The sequence below is a fragment of the Gallinula chloropus genome (assembly GCF_964237585.1).
Source record: "Gallinula chloropus genome assembly, chromosome: 2".
In the NCBI taxonomy this organism is placed as follows: domain Eukaryota; kingdom Metazoa; phylum Chordata; class Aves; order Gruiformes; family Rallidae; genus Gallinula; species Gallinula chloropus.
This window is the reverse complement of record NC_140086.1, coordinates 118,364,728-118,387,517: the sequence shown is the minus strand read 5'-3', so window position 1 is coordinate 118,387,517 and position 22,790 is coordinate 118,364,728. Positions and strand designations below refer to the sequence as shown.

The window sequence follows — 22,790 nt, the reverse complement described above, 5'->3', positions numbered from 1 at the left end:
CAGATAATTTTATTGGCCTCAAAACAGCCTCAGCAATAACAAAGTAAGACTATATTGCTTCCTTCCCAGTTTGCTTCTATCTATGAAGTACCATAATGTTTCCACCGATGTATGCAAAAAGAAACCAGGCTCCCAAGAGACCTAGTTAAAAGCTTTGCTATTCATCATAAGCAAATCAATTATATAATAGTTTTCTTTTGACCCAGAAAAAATGATACGGTGCTTTCAGTTAATTAAGGAATAACTGATGATCTTGCATTTAATTATGAAAAGGTATACAGATGCAGTGCCCTGTTAGACTGGAATGTATTTAGTCCTAGGACTCAGTTTTGTCTGAGCACTTTAATAAGTTATTTTGTAAGAATGCAATAACTTTATTAATACAGAGTATTAATCCACTTCTTTCTGGCTTCTGCAATGCAGATATAAAGCTCCCTGTTGTGATATTCATGTGATAGCTTCAGTCCTCTGAAACTAAAGAGACTGTCTTGTTTCTTCTATGTGTAATGGGTAGCCACCTAAGGCATCTAACTGTTGGCATAGTAGCTTGTCTGCTTTAGGGTAGAAATCAGTTTTTGTGGCAGCTAATGTTACTGCTCTGGCCCTGCTCCTTAACTAAGCCCTGCCTGGTGTCTTATAATTTCATGCTCCCCAACCATTCTTTCCTTCTATTTGAAACTAGCATCCTTGACATGTGATATAAGCCTGTGTGCAAACAGATATAAGTGCCCTGTAACAAGCAATACTTTGTATTAGATTTATTTGGGAGGGCAAGTTCAGTGTCATCAAACAATGGGGTTGGATCATCTCATATCAATGCCAGATACCAAGTTTTCTGCATGTATATATTTGTGTTTAGTTTTCTTGCTGTTCTTTGACAGCACATGTTTTGCTGCTGGAACTACAGTGGGACCATGAGATGTCACTGTAGGGTTGAAAACTGAGCCAGTGATATTTGTAAGAAGTTAAAGTCAGTTTTTAAAATGTGTTTGCAATGAAGAATTGTCACCTTCCCTTGCTGTTGTATGAAATATGATCTTCCTGGGGGAGAGGGGGAGGATTTCTTATCTGTATAGGATTAAGGCATCACCTTTGTACTGTTATTTCATGAATGTATCACAGGACCACGGTGGTCCAGAAACATTTTCAGGTATTGTACAAATAGATATTGTTTGAATGGTCAATTGGGAAGAGGCAAACACTCAACATGTCAGTCCCATGCTGACCAGTGGGCCCCCTGCACCCCAGGTGCAAGAGAGATCGGCAATACATTCTTTTTTTCTCAATCAGGAAAATCTGTTGCAAGCAGTGAACACCATAGTTTGACTTACAGGTTTTTCTGGCTCATCATAAAAAAATTCCTTCTTTTACATCTCCATAATACAAAAGTAGAAACTTGGTATCACTTGTCATCTCACAGAGACTGTCATGCTTCTGCCAGCAAACTGGAAGGAACACACTTTTTAAACCCACTATGTCTTCTTTAAAAATAAATAAATCAGTGCAACTGCCCCATGACTTGGTGTGCCATACTCCACACTGTCAAGAGCTCTTTGAGGTGGGAGCAGGGATAGACTCACCAGAAACATTAACTATACGATCTCTGTTGCAGCATTAGCCTGGCTTATAGTAGAATCCACATTATGGCTGTGTCTTGCCTGTTTATTTTACACTTTTTTTTCAGTTACTGAGTTCAGAAGGGATGGGCTTTTCTATCAGTTCTCTCTGACTGGAAATGAACCTAATGTTCTTGCTAGTACTTTGAAGTAGCATGGTCAGTAGAGTTACTCTTACAATAATTGGCCAGTGCCAGGCAGCCTCAAGTGCTTCTGAGGAAAGTGATTACTGGAGGGGTTGAAATGAAAGCCCCATCTGTCCACCAGATCCTTATCTCCTGTACACTGTGGTATTGGAGTCAGTGGTGCTTTGCTGATTCATATCCCAAGGGATATGTTGGATAGGAAATAAATTGGAAAAAACGGAAAATTGCTGCTTGTCTTTCCTGAGACAGCTGATTGCTATAAAACAGAAGAGAACAAAAAGTGTGTGAGTTTTGAGACTGTATGATACATACAAGATGTTTCCTGGGGGAAAAAAAAATATGACACAGCTGTAGGTTAAAGCAAGTTGAAAATAAAATGAAAAACTGAAGAGAAAAAGTCAGGATGCAGGGAGGGCAATCAGGAAAGCTGGAGCTGAACTTGGCTAGAGGTGTGAAAAATGACATGAACTGTTTCTTCAGGTACATGGCACAACAAAGGAAGACAAGCTGTACCACCAGCCCCCAGACACATCCCTCCACTAATTAGAGAAAGAGAAATGGGAGACCTGGCTACAACTGGAGAAGGCTGAGATACTCAACAACCTTATTGCCTTGGATTTCATTGGTAAGTGCTCTAGCCATGCCACCCAATTCACAGGATCTAGTGTCAGGGACTGGGAGAATGAAGTGCTGCCCACCTTAGGAGAAGATCAGGTTTGAGACCAGCTAAGGAACCTGAATGTGCACAAGTCTATGGGACCTGGTGAGATGCAGGGTCCCGAGGCAACCAAGAGATGAAGTTGTGAAGCCACTGTCATATTTGAAAAGCTGTGGCAGAATGGTGAATTTCCCAGAGACTGGAAAAGGGGAAACATGACTCCCATTTTTTAAAAAAGGAGAAAAGAAGGCATGGGGAACTACAGGCTGGTCAGTCTCGCCTCTGTACCTGGCAACATCATAGAGCAGATCTCACTGGAAACAGGAAACATGGAAAACAGAGAGGTGATTGACAGCCAACATGACTTCATGAAGGGCAAATTGTACTTGAGAAATTTGGTGGCCTTCTATAATGGTGTTACAGCATTGGTGGATGAGGGAAGAGGAATTGGGCTCTTCCTGAACTTGTGCAAAGCACTTGACAGTGTCCCACACAGCATCTGTGTCTCTAAAACAGGGAGACATTTGATGGGTGCAAAGGAATTGGCTGAATGGTTGCACTCAGAGTTGCATACAATGGCTTAATGACTGAGTGGAGACCAATGATGAGTGGTGTTCTGCAGGGGTCTGTATTGGAACCAGTATTATTTCACATCTTAATCAGGAAAATGAATGGTGGGTTTGAGAGCAACCTCAGCAAATTTGTGGATGAGACCAAACTGAGCAGTGTGGTTGAAACTAGTGGAAAGGGATGCCATCCAGAGGAACCTTGGCAAACAGGAGAGCTGGGCCTGTGTGAACCTCATGAAGTTGAAGGAGGCCAAGTACAAGGTCCTGCACATGGGTCAGGGCAATCCCAAGCACAAGTACAGGCTGGGTGGAGAATGAATTGGGAGCAGCCCTGAGGAGGAGGACTTGGGAGTATTGGTGGATGAAAAACTGAGTATGACCTGGTAAGACACACTTACAGCCCAGAAGGCCAGCTGTATTCTGGGCTACATCAAAACCAGTGTGACCAGTAGGTCAAGGGAGGTGATTCAGCTCCCCTACTCCACTCTTGTGAGACCCCACCCGAAGTACTGAGTCCAGTTCTGGGGTCCCCAGCATAAGAAAGACATGGAACTGCTTGAGCAAGTCCAGAGAAGGGCCACAAAGATGGTCAGAGGGCTGGATATATATGGCAGGGTGAGACTAGCAGATCTGAGACTGAAACTTCACTCTGGACTCTTCCTATTTACGTTTGCAGTTTCCAGTACTGAGCCTAATCCTGGGTCCCAGTTGATAAGGACATGGTGACATGAGGTTAAGGTTTATGCATGGCACATCTTTGGACTCCTTTGATCCTGATGCAAACTTGTGCTGGATCCTGAATTAATGGCATCTCAGATGTTCAGTAAAATTACTGGCACTAGCATAGTTATCACAATGGGTTTATTCCTCAGTTGTGCTAAGGGTTTAGATTGTTCTAGAGAGCATCTCCTCTGCAAGAGTCTTCCATGGCTGATATAAAAGCCTTAAATGTGCTAAATTTTCATATTTTTATGGTAGGAAGTAGTCTGGGAGTACACAGGAGGGGAGTGCAGTGAGGGCTGGCAGCTTGATGTGTTCAGTATCCACAGATGTGAATGTTAATTTTATATGACTGCAGAACCTCTCATCAGTGGGTTAGCTCAGAGGTGCTTGTGCTCAGGAACAGAAGTGCTGTGTACATTTACTACTGGGAGAAGGTATAGAGACAGGTTATTTCCTGCCACCTTTGCAGTACTACTTCCCAGGAGCAAAAGGAACAGATTTTCCTTGAACTCTTCCTTGGAACAGTTGCCTCAAACCAGAGCCAACTCTGGAAAAGCACCTTTGCACAGGTGGTGATCTGACAGTGTGCTAAAGATAACCCTGCCAGCACAGCAAATCTCTGACAAGTTTCTAGAAATATCCTGAGCAAGCAGTTGGATGTTTGACCCACTTTTTCTGTCTGTTCTATTAAAAAGTAGTACTGAAACCACCAGAAAATTCTTTTCCAGTTCATTACTTTTGTCTGTGTGTTTTGGTCTTGCCAGTAGTTATATCTATGCTTTAAGCTGCTGTCAGGTTACACTGGTAGAGGCCATCTGCCTCAGTAGTGATACAGGGTTTATATCAGCCTGATACACAGATCAGATTTTGTTGAACAAAATTTACCTTTTTAAAGTAGAATCTTTTAGGATTTTCATGTATTTGTGCAAGTAATACCTATCAAATTAAACTCTGATGGACCCACGTGAAGTTATGGACACCCTGAGCACTTTATTTCTGCTAGTCCATCTGTTTAAGTTTTTCCAGGTAATATTTTTTAAAAAAGAATATTTTCTTCATAAAGCGCTCAAAACATTTTGAAGCTCTGGAACACAACTCACTTGTTGATGGCAAAGATCTGGGATATTTTTTATTACCTGTTGACAGTGATACAGTTTCTGGGAAATTTTTGAGCTTCAGCAGAAGATAAATGTGTCCTTTGTTTCTGTTACAATGCTCGAGACTTTTCTCTCTCTCTCTCTCTTTCTTTTCCTTTTTTTTAAGGTGTCCCAGCATGTGGCTATTACATATACTGTATTCTGAGGCTAGATTAATTAATAGGGAGTAGGAAGTCAAGGCACATTTTTAAATGCCTCATTTGATGAGTACATTGTAACAAGGTGGGGAGGGACAACATAAGCCCTGCCTAAACAATTCTGAAAGGTGGTGTGCTTTTCCATTGCCAGTCCCTTAATTAAGGAATCTGAGAGAGAAGTTGTATCCAGGAGTAGCTGCACTATATATAACTGATGAGCACAATCTCACTTACATAGATAGTACCCTAAGAAGATACCTAGTTTGATTGTTGTTATTAATACTGTACAAGGTAAACTATTTTTAATTAAATTAACATTTTTTTCCCTCTCTAAGATTTAGGCTTGTGCATTCTCCTCTTTGGGAATGTTGTCTTCAATCATTATCTCTGATGCGGGCAAATGCTTTTAGCATTTGCCTTTCAGTCTATGTTTGAGACACTTCAGACACTTCTGCAGCATGTACAAGCATTTTTCCTACCTAGAACAACTCCAGATAGATTTGATTACATAGTTGTTGTTGCCCTCTCATTGAAAGGATATTTACTGTCTGTTGAGACCAGCATCACCAGGTGGTACTGGGACCCCTTCCATGCTCAACTTTCAGAGGATCCCAAGAGCTTTCCTTTCAGTGTTTGGAAGTAATTAGCATGCTTCAAAAATGAACTGGAGTGCAGTTAAATTATCTGTATGTCTCTATATTGGGCAATACAGTGTGTAAGATTCCACTTCATTTTTAGATTTCTTGATACCAAACAAAATAATTTGTTTAGAAGTCCTTTTGCAACTGAACTGAGCCTACAACACTCTGAAGCAAAATTAGAATTTAGAAACAAAATTGCTCATGTAAGAATTCCAACTGATGAATAAAAGCATATGGTAGAATTGAACTCAAACACTGGCCAGGAAGTCTTAGTAGCGCTCAGGGAAAAAACAGTGATGCTAGATTTGTTGGTTTTCTTTTGTGTGGTCCTAAGGAAACAGAGGATTCTTTTTGCAGATGATGCCATAGAGGCCAAATTCTGTGACTGACTCTGTGTGCATATGCTGTATGAACCTGTGCTTAATTGTATGTTATCTCAAGGTATTTTTCCTCCATAAGTTTTTCAGTGTGCATGAAGAACTGTTTTTGTGGATTTAAAATAAATGTAGTGAAGGAGCTTATGTGCACAATTCTTTTTGGGTTCATTGGAGCAAAAGATACAGGATTTGAAGGAAGAGAACTTGATAGACCTTCAGTACTACTCTAGAGATTCAAATGATATTCCTGTATCTGCTGCAGTAGTCCAGTGTAACACTGAACAATCACATATGACAAACTTTTCACAGGTAGCCTCTAATTTCATATTCCAGGAGTTTGGGGTGTTTGCTTTGTTTTCTCTGCATGCCTGATGTATTATTTCGTGCTGGAGTCTAGCTTTTTTAAACTGTGATCAGCAAGAGCTGTGCTTTGAGGGCTAGGGACTCTGAAGTGCCACACCTGAAGCTGAGTATGCTCTACTAGCAGATATTTTTGTTCTTAACAGCTTGGTTCCTTGGCTTCCCCTTGTAAAATGAAGCAAAAAGCAGCCTCACTTTGCAAGTGTGATATAGCTGATTCCAGTGTTTAGAAGCTTTCAAAAACACCCAGTGGGCAGTACTTTTTGAGAAAATGTGGAATGCCAAATTTTTTTAAAATTAATTTCCCTCCAAGGACAAATTGGAAATTTTAGCTCTTACTTTAGTTGAGTGAGAAGCTGCATTTTAAAGTTCCTTAGCTACTTGCAAACTGTTATTCCCACCAAGATCTCTAACATAGTGATACTGTTTCTGATGACTATTAATGAACGTTTGCAAAGGCATTAAATTACATTATATCTAGTGTGCAGTGACTTTTTATCTGGTGCATGGTGATTGTCACAAAGAGTGTTTTCCAAGTTACCTGCATAAGTACTCTAGACACCTCTGAAAGTGTCAGCTTTACACCCTTCTAGCATTTATTTTGGTTTGTTCCCATGATGAGGCAATATATAAAACATATTGTTTAATTTTTGTTGCTTTTGCAAGAGCTGTAATTGTAAACATGGTGGCTGTAAAGCAATTCAGCTCTGATTTCCCTGCATACAATCATTTACATAATTCTTCCACACATTCAAATCCAAATATAGTATCATTCAGCCAAACAAATCCTGTTCGTTTCAGTGAATAAGAATGGATAAACAAAATTTATTCCTGATGTTTCAAAGTATAATATGCACCTAATAACAGCATAAGGGTGCTTCAGGAATGGATATGTAGTGTCTGTGGGCATAAATATCTGCTTTGTTGATATTACAAAGATGTTCAATTTGCCAAGACATGATGCTTTGAACTAATTATGGGTAATATGGTAATTCTGGTGGTTTGCAGTAAGGAAATACAGGATGAGAAAAAGTGCTGTTGCTTTTTCTCATTGACATGATTCTTGGAAAAGTGAAAAGCACTGGAAAATTTCAGAGAAAGCGTTAAAATGATCAGCATCTTGCTTTATTTCTTGTTACAGAATAGGTATTTTTTGCATCTTAGTGAAAGCTTGGTTTAAATTTTATTTACTTACTTTAAAAGACTATTTACAAGTACTTACAAGCCTAGAACTGGCAAGGAAAAGGAGGCATCTGCAAAATGACAGTTTTCCAGTTGTTTAAAGGACAGATCTTGTGAAGATACTTAGAAGCAAAAGTCTCTATTTTCTAGCTTCATGTTTTCCTGCTATCAAAAGTGATAGATTCTGCTAAAACTGATTTTCAGCATTAGAAATATGCAGACAATTAGGTTCTTTTAGCCAAGTGATGTTTTTACAGAAGTTTTACATCCATTGACTGTTGCAAGGTTACCCTTTTCTTACATAAAGCTTTTCTAAAACATGAACCTGCATCTTGCCACCACCAGTAAGCTGAGATTGTTAGAATCCTATTCCAAAGGTACATCTAGGAAATGTTGGCAGATAATGTATTCGTAGTTCAGAAACTTCTGTAACATTACATGTAGACTCTTGCCCTCAATTTTAAATTCCCCACTTAGTGTAAGTCACCTCATGTTAACTACCACAATCTCTATTCTAAAGCAAGACTTTTAAAATAAAAATAATTTGTTCCAGATGAGACTGGGTTAGAGTTCTTACTTCTGTGTATAGGATGCTTTCCCACTCAGTATTCCTGGGAGCATGAGTCACATCTGCTATTTTTTCTTTGTAAGCACTTTTAACTTTGAGAAGCTGCTTTCATGAATGAAATGCTTGTGTTTAGTTCTCTTAATATCCTTTACTAAATGAATCAGTGAAGCACATGTGGGTAAAGTTGATATTCTTAGCATTTATGCCATTCACATTTGCCTGCTTTCAGTCAAAGGAACTACCAAGCATATGACAAATTACTTGTATCATCCTCTAGGTTTAGCTGGCCCATTTTACAAGACCTGTCATATGGTTTTGTTTTCCTGCTTTAATGCTTTTTATAGGTCATCTTTGTGGGTTTTTTTCTATAAGCAAACAAGCACAATCATTGGTACTGACATGATACTACATGGCTAATGCAATGTAAGTTGGAAACCAGAATTCATAGGAACGAGAGAGCAACAACAGAGCAAATCCTCCTGCTCCATGAGGGTAAAGTACTTGTCATAACAAGGAACTCTTTTGACCTCCGTTACTCCCTTTTAAGAAAACCCTTTGTAGGGGGCAAACCCACTTTGCTGTGAAATACACACATATATAAATGTTATTGATTACAACATTGAATACAAATAATTATGAATTACTGTATGGGGTCCCCTTCCACCCATCTTTTCATGATGCCAAAGAACAAAATGGCTAGGAGTTTTAAAATGAACTTGTTATGGGTTAGAATGAGTCATTGCTAGGTGAGAACTTGTTTAACAAGGCTAGAGACTCTCCAGCTTCACAGCTCAATTTACAGGTTTGATTTTAAAATTCTACCCCCCATCTGGGATGAAATGTGAAATGTAACATTCAACTTGTCTTGTTTCTTGAAACCAAAAGACAAGAACAGTCTAAAGCCATTGTCCTGCATATAGGGATGTTCATGTTTTAAAGAGCCCACAGAATAGTAATGTTGAGTCCGTACACTTAAAGGCAAACTTTAATTAACTTCAACTGAGTGCTGAGTATAGCAATTAAATTAGTGTGTGATTAGTAAATAGGTATTTACAGAGTATGCAAAGTGAAGAGAAAACTTCTCAGGCTTTCAGAAGAGCCTGCTGTGGTCTTAAGTAGGCTCAGTAACTATGAGATCTTATTTTAATGAATTGAGTTTTCAGGTATTTGTTTTGGGTTTTGTCCTGTGGTAAAGATTAGTGGGGGGAAAGACTTTTCGCTGAAGGTTTCCCAGAAACAAAGTATTAGGGCAGGCAGAAGAGCAGTTTCAGAAATGTTGTTGTCTGATTCTTCTGGAATTTTTATTTCTGATACAGAAATAATACAGCTTGGCTTGCTTACCTGCTTTATCTCTTCTTGGAAGAGGACAGACTGCAATGTGTTGTGGGAAGTGCAGGCTGGTCATCCTGACCTAGGGGAAGGTGGGTAGATAAAGCAAGTTTTTACAGGGTGCTGGGAGTCCAAATCCTGTTCCTGAGGGAATATAAATATGTACTTAATACAATCAACACATTTGACTTCTGGAGGGATGATGTGTATGGTTATTTTAGATATGGAGACAGCATAATTAGCAGTACTGTCTAATGGAGGCTTTGGTTTTAGGGCATCCTTTTGACTGAAGGGAAAAACTATAATTAAATTTTTAATTTCATGGTAGATTAAGAACAGTTTGAGGCTGGTAGGATACCAGGGTCCATTAAAAGCAGTTTGTTAGTGTTTGCTTATTGCAACTTTTGCTGTCAAAGCCAGCAAGAGATAAAAGTATGAATGATCATGTTTAATGCTTACAGAAAAATAAAATGCTAATTATTAAGCTTTACTCAGAAAAGAAAATTGGACAATAGGCTTGCAAAAGGAGCAACAAATAATGAAATGGAAAATTTTTGTGTGTTTCCATTTTTCAAATCAAGTCAGCAAGTAAATAGCCATCCCACTAGTTTGCAGACAGACACCAATCCTAACAGCCAGTGAAACTGACTTTTAATATCAGTTTTTCCATTTAAGACTAGGTGTAGGCACCTAATGGGCTAGTTGGGTGCTTGTGTGTACTTAAGTCTGTATGTGGGGGTGTTCTTGTCCTTATGGCCACATCCTTTCCAGCTGTGGCTGCTTGCCCTTCCAAAATAAACCCCACTCGTTGGAACATCTTGAACTGCTTGTTGATCGCATTGAATTCCTAAGTCAGGTAAGTCAGCCGGGGTCTCCTTGCTTGAAACTGTCTGGCTGTGGGATAGTATCTGGAATCATTAGGAAACTTTTCTCTGAGAAATCTCTGTTGAGTAAAGCTGCACCTTTCCTCCTGAGACATTTCAGTGCTAACAAAAAGTTTATGTAGGAAAAAAATGTGCCTGTAGAGAAAGCTGATAGAAAGGTTTCTTCTTTTACATAAAGATCTGACACCTACAAAATATTTTGCATTATTTTTAAAGCAACGTTTATCTGTCTTCTGATCTTCTGGTATGTCTCAGCGGTGAAGGAAAGAAGGGCATATGAGGTGAGTGGTGAGGTGGGAGGCTGGGATGCATTTCTCCTGTTTTTACTGTTTAGAGAAACCAGGAAGTTTCACAGATGGGATCCAGGCTTTCAGTGTGCTTAGTGGGAGAAAAGGAGATGGTGGAGGAAAGGGATAACTAAGTAGGGTGTGTAGGTTGAAGCTGCCTGTCTGCTGCACTCTGGGACTCGGGCTGTTTCTAAAGACATCAGAAGGAAATAAATCAGCATGTAGAAGTTGAAGAAATCGAACTGGAGTACTTCAGTAGGTAGGAGAAAATTACATGATTATGTTCATTTGTACTGGTGGAGATAGGATTTGATGTTGTCACAAGAAAGATTGTGTTCCTTCTCTCAGTATATTCAAATGGAAGAGGGACAATGTCCCCAAACCAGAGTTTGTAGGCATGCAGTGTGGTTATAAGTTAGAGGTGGAAAAGCAGATGTTGCCTCAACATCCCCACGTTTTTGACAGTATGTTTGGGAAGTGTATTGACATTTGACCATGTGTTTTGCTCTGGCAGCAAACATGTACAGAATGACTTTTCTGCTTGTGTAACACATTAAAGCAGCTGAAGGTAAAATTGGGACACTAGTTGATTAAAAAAGCAAAACCAAGATATCGTTGCAAGCAATTTTTGTGAAGCATTTAAAGAATTCAGGACTACTGTTCATATTTTTTTGGGGAACAAATACGGAAAAATACAGGCAGTAAGATAAGCTTTAAAATACCTGTCTTTTCAAAATGTTTTCTAAGGTCTTTTAATAATTTTCATAGTCTTGTCTCAAAGTGGAATGCAGTCTTAGATTTTTTGCAAATTGCTCTCTTAGCATCTTACATAGATTGTGCCTATATATATTTAAACAAACAGCTACAGATATGCATATTAAAGTAGCTTGCGCTAGGACCTTTTATATACTGTTTTCTGTTCAAGTAAGATTGGGAATGAACATATTGTTAACTTAATATGCAGAATCAGTAATGCTCAATGGCACAGCGTGTTTCTGTGTGAGTTTATTTAGGCTTTGATCCACAGTATCTGTGAGCTGTATGACATGAGTTTGCCATTAAATTACTTCTTTCATTTTACTTCAGCAAATAATGAAGAATACACACAGAAGGCATAATGTACCTCTGCTTACACAGCTTGTAGTGCATGTGATTGGAATTTCCTATGTGAAGACAAGGCAAAAGAAATCATACAAGTAGGGAAATTAGCTTGCACACATTTTTAAATTGCAGTATCCCTGTGTATATAAAGACGCTGCCTGATGTCAGCAGTGGCTACTGAAGGAAAATAAAGAGCAAGTGGGAAATAGGGTCCTGTTTGCACTCAGTTAGGAAGCGTGGGAGAGATTCTGCAGGTGTAGGGTATCTGACCCTGTGAGTAGGGAACATTCTTGAATCATTATATTGGAAGAAGCTGAAGGAGGCAAACTGAGACTACAGCTGTTAAGAGATATGGAAATAGCTGCATAGCTCAACAGTCACTGATTATTGTGTATGGTATAACAGTAAGAGCTGGGCTTTGGTATGAAACTGGAATGTTTACGTTACTGGGGAAAGTCCAGCTCTTTGCTAAAACAGTAACTGTAGTCTACATTTTGCTCATCTGGCTGTGGATGACAAAATACACCCTGGAAGCACAGTGATATTGCTGCCCTTGACTTCTTCCCACACCCATTGTTTTGCTCAAAATCTCCACCAATATAACTAGAAGCTTGGGCAATACTGGCAGCATCTTAGTTATCTGCCTTTGAGTATGTATGTTTTTTAGCTGCATCTGGAGATCTGTGTGCTTACTGCCCCTCTGGTGCAGTAACTGTGCTATCAAAGTAGGTACTGTGCAATATGGTAATGAAAGTTGCCAATCATGATTATTTTTATTTTGGATAGCAGCGATATATTTAATTATGTTACAGTATAAACTTTTTGCTTATTAAAATCTAAAAAGGAGGCTGATGTCATGAGGCATTGTAGTGAAAATGGGTAACTGGGAATCAAAGTGATCAAAGAGAACTCATTAAGAGGTTCAGTAACTCTCAAGGATATATACAGAAAAATAAATTAGGTCCAAGACAATTGTGAAGATGCCACATAAAATGATTGCAAAACTTTTTTATTTGCTAGGGTTTCATATATGACATACCACAGTTTCCATTACATTAGAAGTGTTTTGTAAAGAAAACTGCAATGTGCAGAGGCATCAAGGTTTCAACAGCATTGCCTTCACTCCTTTCTAAGGACCACATAGTACCTGGAACCTGTTTTGCTGCATAGGGACCTTGGTTACAACTGGAGTCTCTGTGTTACTGCAGTAACTAATAATAGAAAAGAGTGCTCGTATGTGATAAATGTCTTAAAATATAGGAAATGTGGCACTTCTTTCCTCCACAAGAGAAACTTACAAAGAACACTTAAAGCGCTACAGAGGGGCTTGGTGTGGTGATACTTGGAAATGAAGTTTTGCTATTGCCTGAGGGCACAATGTAGTCAGGCAGATGATTTCTATTCATTGCTTTTTGGCTTTTACAGGACCTAGGGTAATATTACATACTGTTACCCTAAGAACTTGGAACTGAACCCTGTGCTATGTTAGACAAGCTGTAACCTTTCCACTAAACTGTCTTTGCAGATCTGAGATCTAGTTTGAAAAACAGTGTTATGATCTGTTAACAGCAACGTTTCCTTATCAGCTTGTATTTTCACAGATACTTGGCTTGCTTTTTCAATAGAATATAAATGATGTTTACAGCATAAGCAATCTAATTGGTTTGTGATTTTAATATGAAAGTATAGCTGGTTTCAAGAGATTAGAAGAATTTATAGAAGTCTTGGTCTTTACCCAAATGCAACCTGGAAAACTCTGACCAGTCTGTGGAGAAGAGAGAAGATACTTAGATTCTTTAACTTTCCTTTTATGCTCTTAAGCCAACGGCCATTGACAAAGATAACCAATTGGGCACGATGAACTTTTGTTCTGATCACTGGGACTTTTTTAGTGATGAGTGGCACAGGGAAGGCTATCAAACAGAAGTGACAGAAATAATGATCTGCACACATAGGTAGATACCCTGTCCCCAGCATGTACTTTGAAGATACTGAAAAGTCTAATCTGTGGATTAAATTGTTATGCTGTAGCTATCACTTAGATAACCTTTCCCTCTATACTGAGAGCTGTTTTTTTTTCTTTCCTGTTTAGCATGCTTAAGCTCAAGGTGGCTTAATTTTGTACTTTCTTGCTGAGAAATTTTCATTCCTCTTTCCCATAGCATTGAGATGTGGTACTTTCATATGGCAAGTGTCTTCATTACTGGCCAACTGACATTTGTAAATAAATGCCTTTTCCTGTCTATGGCATATAGATACCACCACCAAATTTTCCTCTTAAATAGATGTGTGAGTGGGGAATTTCAAGACCAGAGGGTCATCTCAGAAGCAAAACTCCCATTGATCTTACATTGTGAATAGCTTGCTTTCAGTTGGGTTTTGGATTGTGGTAAATATAGCTGTTTGAATCAGTACAAAGCATGATTATGTGAGAGCAGAGCAGTGAACAGTTAATTTTAGTTATATGCTGTACATCAGTATCAGACTGTAACAGCTCTGTGTTCAAAGCCTGTATGTTTAAAAACTGAGGGAAGAAATTAGTAATTTCAAGTGCTGCTTTAAATTACATAGAGCTAGAAAGCCTCTGTGTTGTTAATAAAATGCACTTCCCAATTCCTTCCCCATTAAAAATCTCTTTCTGAGGACATTATGCCCTGTATTTCTTAATGTGTGTTTGTTGTTTTTTTTTTTTCTAGGAAGGTTTTCAAAATGGATGACTGGAAACCACTACTACTACTTCTCTTTGTTTCCACCTTCTGCTCTGTAGAAGCACAGCAGGCTGGTAATACACCAAAGAAATTACTCTTCTTCAAGTTGATAGCAAAATTATTTTTTTCCATTTATACCCAATGCCAGAGAGAAATGAGAATTAATGACAGTTTATTCTTTGTAGAACTGGGGATAACATGAAGTGTTAGCAGAGTTGTCCTAAAAAATGCAAAACCAAATGCAACAGATCAGTTTTTGTTCATGAGTGCTGAGGCTTTGTATTTTTAAAAGCAATGAAAAACTATTACAATTGTAAGACTGCTTGGAGAAAGGTAAGTCACAGGATTTAGCATTTCATTTTGGTAGTCAGCTCTTCTGGAGTATCTGCTTGAGAAGGTGGTCTGCCCAGCTGAAGAACATTTTCTGAATGAGTTGGTTTATGGCAATAACTGCTTCATCTCTGCCCTAATAATGTCTAATGCTTCTGAAAGGTATGTAAACACATGAGTAACTGTGGTTAGTCCTGTTTAAGTTCATGTGAGCTTATTTCCCTCCCCAGGTAACATAGAAATGTATTCTTGCAGAATGCATCTCCAAGGGTATGAGTAGCTTTTTTGCTTGACAGCAAAACAGTGCATTCTCTTATGGTTGTGCTTCACATACAGAAGTGTGTACCTCAATTACCATATGCATTTACTACATATGAGTTTTGAGCAGGCTGTGTGTGGAAATTGTGTTGGTGTGAATGTCAACATCTTTCCTTTGTGTATGAATGGTGTTGCAGAAGGATGGAGCCTTTGACCCTCTGTATGATGAACAGCCAAAAAGGTACTAGTAGGTGCTGAGAATTTACCAGGGTAGATGGAAGGGGTTTTCTGCAAAAGGCCAGTAGATCTTGAATTCTGAAAAGCAATCATTAGGAAAAAATCATTCTTCTATTAGATTATATATCCTGTAGGAAAAGAGGAAAGTTACAAAATGTATTTTTCAGGCTGCAGGAAAGCTTTGGTGGCAGATACTGTTTTCCTGGTAGATGGATCCTGGAGTACAGAGATAAAGAACTTCTAGATCATGCAAGACTTCTTGCACACAATGGGCAATGGTTTTGATATTGGTCAAGTCAAAATGTGTTAGTATGGTTCAGTACAGGGATGTGCCATACACCAAATTCTTGTTGAATGCTTACTATAACAAGAACAGTATCTTACAAAAAGTACAGAAACTATGTTAAAAAAAGAGGGGACACCAAAACTGGGCAAAGACTCCAGTTTGTGCTGGAGAATCACTTTATAGCAAGTATTGGTAGCCAAAAGGAAGAAGGGTCTCTCTGTGGTGATACCAGGTAGACAAGTTGAATGTAGTTCAAAATCCAGTCACAGCAGTCAAGGATGCTGATGTCACATTATATGCTGTAGGTGTTAAAGGTTCTCCTTTGTCTGAGCTTCAAGAAATAGCTAATGAGCCAGCTGAAAAGGATGTCTCTGATGCGAAGGTTTTGCTTCTTTGCAGGAACTCTCTCATGGTATTCTACAGATACTTTGAACTATGCTAGAGGAGGCAACTGGACCAGCCACCCAGGTTTTGCCCATGATACGTCCTCAAAGAGCTGTTTTCCTCCCAGCATTTTTTTTTCTATTCATAGATGAAGAACAGTAGTAGCATTCATTGCAGTGTGTTGCCAAAACACAGGTTTTAACTTCTTGCATCTTCAATATAATGTTAACTAGCTTTCAATAATGCCACCTTAAATAGCTGTGATAAATTTTGAGTACCTGCCTACCTTTAAATATTCAAAATAATGCTGAGAGGCAGGAAGGTGCTGCATGGAAGGGGAAGGCAGAAAAACACAACAAGATTGTAATGTATTTCAGGCACATGTCAGTTCTTCCTTGCTTATGAACAAAGCTGGAGAAAATGCTGTAGTAATTGATTCTTCTGTGTGATCCTGCTTGGATAGCTTTCAGAAAAGCCACATTGGCAGATATTGTCTTTTTAGTGGAAACTTCAACATGTATTGGCCAGGAAGACTTTGAGAAGTGAAGAACGTCACTGTGGTTTCAAGTCCTGATCTTGACCTTAATGTGATCTGAGTTGAGCTAATGCAATGCAGTGATGAGATTTACCCAGAATTCTAGTTGTATTTATTGAAAAGTGATGTTTTGGAACAGATTGAGAATTTGCCCTATGTAAGTGTGGAGAAACTTACATGGGAAAACCTCTGGGTTTTGTCAGCTTTGTGAATTTCACCAAACCTGCTGGTAGCAGAGCTAAGGGTCGTGTCCCACAGGTAGCCATTCTAATTACTGATGGAGAATCCAGTGATGGAGTTGAATTGTCTGCCAGGAAACTGAGAAACTGAGACATTGCCCTTTATGTTGGAACTGGTGTACAGAATACAGCCAAGCTTCAGCAAATAGCCAGCAAACCTTTTGGTAAATATCTGTAAAGTGCTGATAGTTTTTCATGACCTTCAAGATCTCTCTACGTGACTTTTGGGAATCTTATGGTTTGCAGTTGAAAGTCAGACAGAAGGTAAGAAGTTGTACTTCTGTCATTTCAGTTGCTCATACTGTGTAATTGTGAAAACAGGGTCCTGAAAAATGGTCCTGGTTTTGATGTTGTTTGCATCACTGTAACTGTGATGGAAACAGTGACTGGAAACAGTGGGGCTAATTTTGAGTTAGGCTGCAGTTCAGGATGATGTACCAGTTCTTTCAAACACATTTTAGTGTCTGTGTTGAAGTCAGTGAGGTTTAGTTGTTAAAGTAGGAAGCTAAGCTTAAGCTGGATATTCTCTGTATTAATGTATTGCAAAGAAAATCAGTTAGATTCTAAGAAGTACATTCAATTTCATCTCATTAGAGTGGGTGAAGCCTTTTTTAGAAAACATTTTGCTTTAATGTCATTGAAAGTTGAACAGATAATTATTTCTTGATTAAGCTATGCTTTCCCCCTTCAATCCATTTGCTGAACAGCAAAGTTCACAGAAAAAGCTTTTTCCCCATTTCATTAAGGACTGTTATTGATGGCTGCTGAAAGTGGGAGGAATTTAAAAGGTGTGGTAGCAAACAAATCAGAATGAAAGATTGGCATTTAAAATGATGGCAGGTGTTTAAAATGTAATGTATTTATGATTTAAAAAGGAAACTTTTTCCGGCTGTGCAGAGTACAGTGTGGATACCTTCACTAGTTTTTCTCAAAGAAGTGAGGCATTAGAGACTATTAGTAGTTAGGCACTTGTCTTTCATCCCTTTGTCCATCAGAAACTGTTGCACTGAAGAATGTATTTAGGTCTGATTTAATTTCTCTTGCATCTGAGGTGCCCTACAGATATGCAGAACTCTCTTCACTGACTGTAAATGAAGATGGAATCTCTTTGTTCATGTTCTGTTGTCTCCTCTGATATCACAGGGACTATTTGCTTTGGAGCAATTCCTCATAGGGTTATTTTGAAGGTAGATGTACTCTGAAGTGCTGAAATGAGTCCAGTTCTTAGATGCAACCTAGATGCCAGTAGTGATGTAGAAGACTTTGGTTAATGGAGTATCAGAGGAATGGAATGGTAAAGCATGCAATCTCAATCCTACAGTCAGAAGTTGAGGTAGAGAGAAAATGAAACTTTTATCTACTTACTGTCAGCTATAGAGTTTGTCAACACATTTTTCTTAAGACTTTTTTTTTTTGCAGGGTTTAACCCAGCAGGCAGGTAAAACAAACAACGTTTGCTCACTCCCCACCCCACAGTGGGGGACAACTGGGGGAGGGAGAAGAGGCAGAAAAGGTAAATCTTGTGGGTTGAGATAAATGTCTTTATCTAACAGGACAGGAGAGGAAGAGAATAGCAATAGTAATGATAAAAGAATATACAAAAGAAGAGTGATGCATGGCACAATTGCTCACCACCTAACTGACACACAGCTGGTTCCCGAGCTGTAGTTGTGCCCCTGGCCAGCTTTCCCCAAGTGATATACCAAGCATGGTGTCATGTGGCATGGAATACCCCTTTGGCTGATTTGGGCCAGCTGTCCTGGCTGTGTCCCCTGCCAGCTTTTTGTGCACCCTCAGCCTCCTCTCTGACAGGGGAGTATGAGAAGCTGAAAAGTCCTTGACTTGGTGTGAACATTGCCTAACAACAACTAAAATATCAGTGTGCTATCAACATTATTATCATCCTAAATCCAAACCACAGCATTATACCAACTACTATGAGGAAAATTAAATCTATTGCAGCTGAAACCAGGACAGTTAATTCCACTAGAATTCTTTAATTTGTCAAGATATAGAATTATAGCAATTATACAGCATGTTTAATGGTATGCTGTAGACTTAAAACTTCAGTCTAAACTTAAAGCTGTGGAGACCAATTAAAAGGTTGTAATTTTAATTTTAGCTTGCATTCAAAGGCAGATCTGGATGTAGGTTGACAGCATTCCTTTTGACAACTCCCCTGTCGCCTTTTTCCTCCATCTCTGCAGTATTTGTGAACCAATATGCTGATGTTGTTTTCCTTGTTGATTCCTGTGTAGGGTCTGGCTGAGATGGGGTTACTTTTCCCCATGGCAACCCTCACAGTGCTGTGTTGTGTATTGGTAGTGAGCAAGGTGTTGGTAACACACCAGGGTTTTGGGTCCTACTGAGCAGTGCTGACACCACATCAGGGATGTCTCTCCAACATTCTCCCCTATCACCAGCACACAAGCTGTGGGCAAGATCTTGTGAGGGGACACAACTAGGACAACTGACACAAACTGAACAGAGGGATGTCTGTACCATATGATGTCTGCTCAGCATTAAAAGCTAAGAGAAAGGAGGAGGTAGGGGCATTTGTTACATATGATGCTTGTCTTCCACAACAACTGCTGTGTGTACTGAATCCCTGCTTCATGGAAAATGGACAGACATTACCTGCTAAAGAGAAGTAGAAAATAAACCTTTCCATTTCCTTTGCTTCTGTGCATCACCTGTGCTTTATTGAACTGGCTTTATCTTGACCAACAGTTTTTTTCCCATCTTACTTTCTCCTCTCCCTGCCCAACTGAGTGATATAGTGGGTGCAGTGAACAGGAAAACTTTTCTGTGGATGGTGCTGGAAGCTGGCTCAGCTAGGGTGCTCTGCAGGTTGTAGTGGTCATCTGAATCAATATCATGAATGCAGAATGGTTATTGGAAGATGTGAGGGTACTCTTTGTCTCATATGATGCTGGATACTTTGAGGAAGAAGGAAAGGTGAGAGTCTCCCCTAGTACAACTTCATAGAATCATAGACTGGTTTGAATTGGAAGGGACTTCAATGATCATCTGGTTCCAACCCCTTGCCATGGGCAGGGACTCTTTCCACTAGACCAGATTAGTCAAAGCCCCAGCCAGCCTGGCCTCGAACACTGCCAGGGAAAGGGCAGCTACAGCTTTTCTGGGCAACCTGTTCCAGTCCCTCATCACCCTCACAGGGAAGAATGTCTTTCTAATAACTAATTTAAATCCAGCTTCCTTCATCTTAAAGGATGGGTTGGCCTTGCTGTGAACAGCTTCTGTGACTGAAGGTTTACACTGCAGAGAAACAGGAAAAGGTTAAACACTGAAACATTCATGTCCCTCACTAGTTGGTTGCTTCCCATCCCCCCGGCCCCCCATTATTTGTTTTGTGCTCTGCTTTTTCCTGAAGTTTGCAGCAGTCAAGTAGCAGATGTGGTATTCCTGATAGATGGATCAGAAAGCATATCAAAAAGTAACTTTGCTGCCATAAAAACCTTCAGATGGAAGCAGTGGACAGCTTTGTTATTTCTAGGGACAAAGTACATATTGGAGTAGTCAAGTACAACCAACAGTCTCAAAAAGGTTTTCTCTTAATAAGTTCTATACTGACACCATGATAAAGGAAGAGATCAACAGAATGGAGCAATTGCAGTCTTCCACACTCACTGGCAAAGGGCTGAGACTTGTCCAGAGCCTCTTTCAGCCTGTCAGCGGAGTCCACAAGAGCCAAGGAATGCCACAGACCCTTCTAGTGATTACAGCTGAGTAGTCTGCTGACAGGGTGGAAGATGCAGCAATAGCTTGGGGGATAGCGATGGGATCCAGGTCTTCACAATTGGCATAGGGATTATAAATTTCTCTAAGCTGCTTTTAATAGCTGTTGATGCAAGGAGATTTTTCACAGTGGAAAATCTTGATGCACTGAAAACCATTGAGAGGAGCGTTGTCAATCAGATCCGTGAATCCAAACATCTTATCCAGGGTAAGTAACATAAATGTTTTGTTGGGTGTACAATGGCAAATTGGCAGTCCCTGAATAAAGAACCTGAGTTAGTTGGACAGTAATACAATTGTTTTACCAAAGCATACTACTCAGGTTACTAAGTCTTGCAACTTTCTAGACTTGCACTTTGATTCAGTCAAGAACCATTGTCGTCTTTGCTGTAGTAAATACCTTCTGAGGTAAGACACTGCTTCACATCTAATATTCATAGTCATAGCTTCTCAGTGTCTAAAAGAAGTCAGAGCATATATGTCTAAAGTATCCTAATCTAAAGAGAGAAACAGACAGTTCAGTGATATTTTTAAAAAGAGCCTTCCAAAAACCTAAAGTTATTGTCTACAGCTGACCATACTTCTTCATTGGGACTGTCAGCAGCAAGTGTTGAAAAAACTTAAGTCTCACAGAGGCACTGTGGAGAGGGGGTGTGAGAAAATCCATCCTTGGATATGTGGGAGATTATTGGCAAGGTGTGAGCAGCAAATCCTCAGTAATGCTGAGATGCTAGACAAAAACTTACCCTATTTAAGAAACAGAAAATGATAGCACTCACTACATCATGGTGGCAACAGTAGCTTGGATGTCACACAGCCTGAGAGGCTCCCAGACCCCCAGAAATAAAGGTTCAGTATCGCCTTTGATTAACATAGCAACTTGTATCAGCTGTCAGATGCTGGTTTTGTATGTGAGCTTGTTCCAACTTGATGCTGCAGTATCAGTCACCTCATCAGGTGGGAAGACTGAAGCAGAAAACATCCATGATTGCTCTTTAAAATTACATATTCATGCCAGTTATGTAGTAAGATACCACTGTAGGTGCGTTTAAGTAGCAAAATAAAAATGTAGTGAGTGGCAAATCCAAAAACTGAGTCCTAGGCCCTTCTTCCACTGAAGGTGAGGGAGGCCTATTGTGGTGTAAGTGGATGGAGTTGACTGGGATTAGCAGGAAGAGACAGTGCTGGAGGAGTTTTTTCTGTGCCCTTTCTTATAGGGACTGTAACTGTCCTTTAAAGCTCCTTGTCTTTCCTGTGTTTTTGCCAAATAGGTGATGTTTTACATGTGTTTACATGCTCTTTGTTCTGTTATGCCGTAAAACTGATCCTACCCAGCTCTCCAGGTTGGTGAGCTCTCCTTAGTGACCAGAAACTTACAGTGTTGAAAGGAGCACCATGATGACCACACCGCTTGTCTAAGGCTTTTTGTAAAAACAAATAGGTAACTGCCCCTCCTGCACCCTGGGCTTGTGAGATCTTACTCAGCAATATCGGCTAGTGTTTGCTGGGGTGTTGGGGGACAATGTCAATAGCTGAACCTTCCCTCCTAAAGCCAAAAGCTACTCTCTCTCTGAATTATATCTGCTCAGGTGGCTTTTGGAGAGGACAGCTGGGCCTTTTTCACTGTGAGCTCTGCACACCCACCTGCTCTCTTTACCATCAAGAGCTGAGTAAACCTCCAGCTGAAATGGCATCACCGGCTCCTGAACGCAGAGAGGGGCTGTTGTGGGAGTGCATTGCCATGGAGCTGATGCACTAGCACCTCCTGGTGTTTCTAGGCTAGAGAACAGGGAGATTTATTGGGAGATACAGCAGTAAATATATTTATAGAGGCACATTTGTTAATTTAGAGAGAGAGAAGTTAAGGAAAACATGTTGATTTTGGTATCACTGATGCATGCATGTAATATATCTATTATTTTCCCTTTTTTCAGTCAACTTCTCTTAAGCTGCCAGTTTTTTCAAATTTAAACAACTGCGTTCAAGGTTTGGAAAGTCAGTAGGGGAAAAAGATACCTTTGCAGTAGTAAGACAGGCAGTTTAACAATGTGGGGGTGTGTGAGAGAACAGGTGATTAGAAAAAGAGGTTAGCTACACAGAGGTGTTTACTCCTGCAAATAAATACAGGTTTTTAAAAGAGTATAGAGTACCTACTGGAAGCTGTTTTACACATTTTTGTGCACAACATAATAGCACAGAAGTGATTGTTTTACTGCTGTTTGGTATTATTGCTGGTACACTGTGGAGTTGGCTGGGAACATTTTAAGAGCTAGGCAGCATGACTTACCAATTGTCAGGACTAAACTGCTAACTAACCTT

The 22,790-nt window shown here is 39.7% G+C and overlaps 1 protein-coding gene across 1 annotated transcript in view; it reads left to right on the top strand.

Moving 5' to 3' along the window:
- Window positions 1-3,087: 3,087 nt before the first annotated feature.
- The window catches only part of COL6A6 (collagen type VI alpha 6 chain), a gene marked incomplete at its 5' end in the record, with an annotated part of 53,164 nt that continues 33,461 nt past the window's right edge, over window positions 3,088-22,790 (top strand). Inside the window, 7 exon segments of the mRNA XM_084260661.1 lie at window positions 3,088-3,243; window positions 18,132-18,150; window positions 20,107-20,192; window positions 20,198-20,276; window positions 20,279-20,463; window positions 20,467-20,502; window positions 20,505-20,679. Of these exon segments, the coding sequence (XP_084116787.1) occupies window positions 3,088-3,243; window positions 18,132-18,150; window positions 20,107-20,192; window positions 20,198-20,276; window positions 20,279-20,463; window positions 20,467-20,502; window positions 20,505-20,679 (736 nt within the window).